The sequence below is a fragment of the Amphimedon queenslandica genome, unplaced genomic scaffold (assembly GCF_000090795.2).
Source record: "Amphimedon queenslandica unplaced genomic scaffold, v1.1 AMPQUscaffold_13142, whole genome shotgun sequence".
Classification (NCBI taxonomy): Eukaryota; Metazoa; Porifera; class Demospongiae; order Haplosclerida; family Niphatidae; genus Amphimedon; species Amphimedon queenslandica.
Window position 1 is genome coordinate 80,053 of NW_003546622.1, and position 932 is coordinate 80,984.

The 932-nt window shown below is 31.3% G+C and overlaps 1 protein-coding gene across 1 annotated transcript in view; it reads left to right on the forward strand.

Annotated features, from left to right (window-relative positions):
• Window positions 1–932, forward strand: part of LOC109584968 (TBC1 domain family member 20-like) — a 1,872-nt gene continuing 940 nt past the window's right edge. The window contains exons 1-3 of the mRNA XM_020000875.1: window positions 1–79; window positions 169–339; window positions 681–751. Of these exons, the coding sequence (XP_019856434.1) occupies window positions 25–79; window positions 169–339; window positions 681–751 (297 nt within the window). The 5' untranslated portion in view covers window positions 1–24. The remainder of the gene's footprint in view (window positions 80–168; window positions 340–680; window positions 752–932) is intronic.

Here is a 932-nt window from a genome sequence, read left to right on the forward strand (position 1 = left end):
GTGTGGCTAGTTATAAAGTATAAAATGGCAGCAGAAGGTGGTAAAGATATTCTACCTGATCTTCCTACCTTTACTGAAGGTAACATCTTTCAATAACTCCCTCACCTCCAGCTGTACCTAATAATACTCAATATACTCCAATACCCTCCCTCCCTCCCTCTCCATTAGATTGGGAGGTTCATAAGTTCCAGTCTATAATGGAGTCCATTAGTTCAGATCCAGTAGATATTACATCATTAAGAGGACAGGCTATTACTAAAGGAGGTCTATTGTGTAATGAATTGAGGAGGAGAGCATGGACCAAACTATTAGGAATCAACATATACAACATACCATCATGTAAGGACTAGCCTCATGTGACACTAATGTCATGTGACATATATAATATATTATACAGCGTAGTTGGTGATATTGGTAGTGTATTAATATTGGTTGTGTGGGTGTTGTATGAGCGGCACCTGTCAATATAAAATACACTCCATTTTGTTTCATTTCTTTACTTGTTCAATGACATGATGATACTAAATCACTAATATATCAAAAATAAATTTAGTAAAATTAATTGTTAAATTTAACTTGGACCAATATTTCCAGCCGTATGATACTGGACATTTTTAATTGACTGTACTAGACAAAATGTAAAGCATTATATTGTAATTAATTAATATTATTATTAATAGATCCTCATTTAGATCATAAAGATAAGAATCAGGTTATATTAGATGTTAACAGATGTGAGCCCTACCTAAAGGTACAATTAATAATTAATGGAGTGTATTATTTAATAAAGTATTATTATTAGTAATAACAAGTAAATAAAAAACATTAAAAATGGAAAAGTAGTAGGATTAAATTGTAAAAAAGTAAAGAAACAAGAGGGGACTTGCAAACTGGTGTGATATAAATCCTACACCACTGCATAAAAAATATTA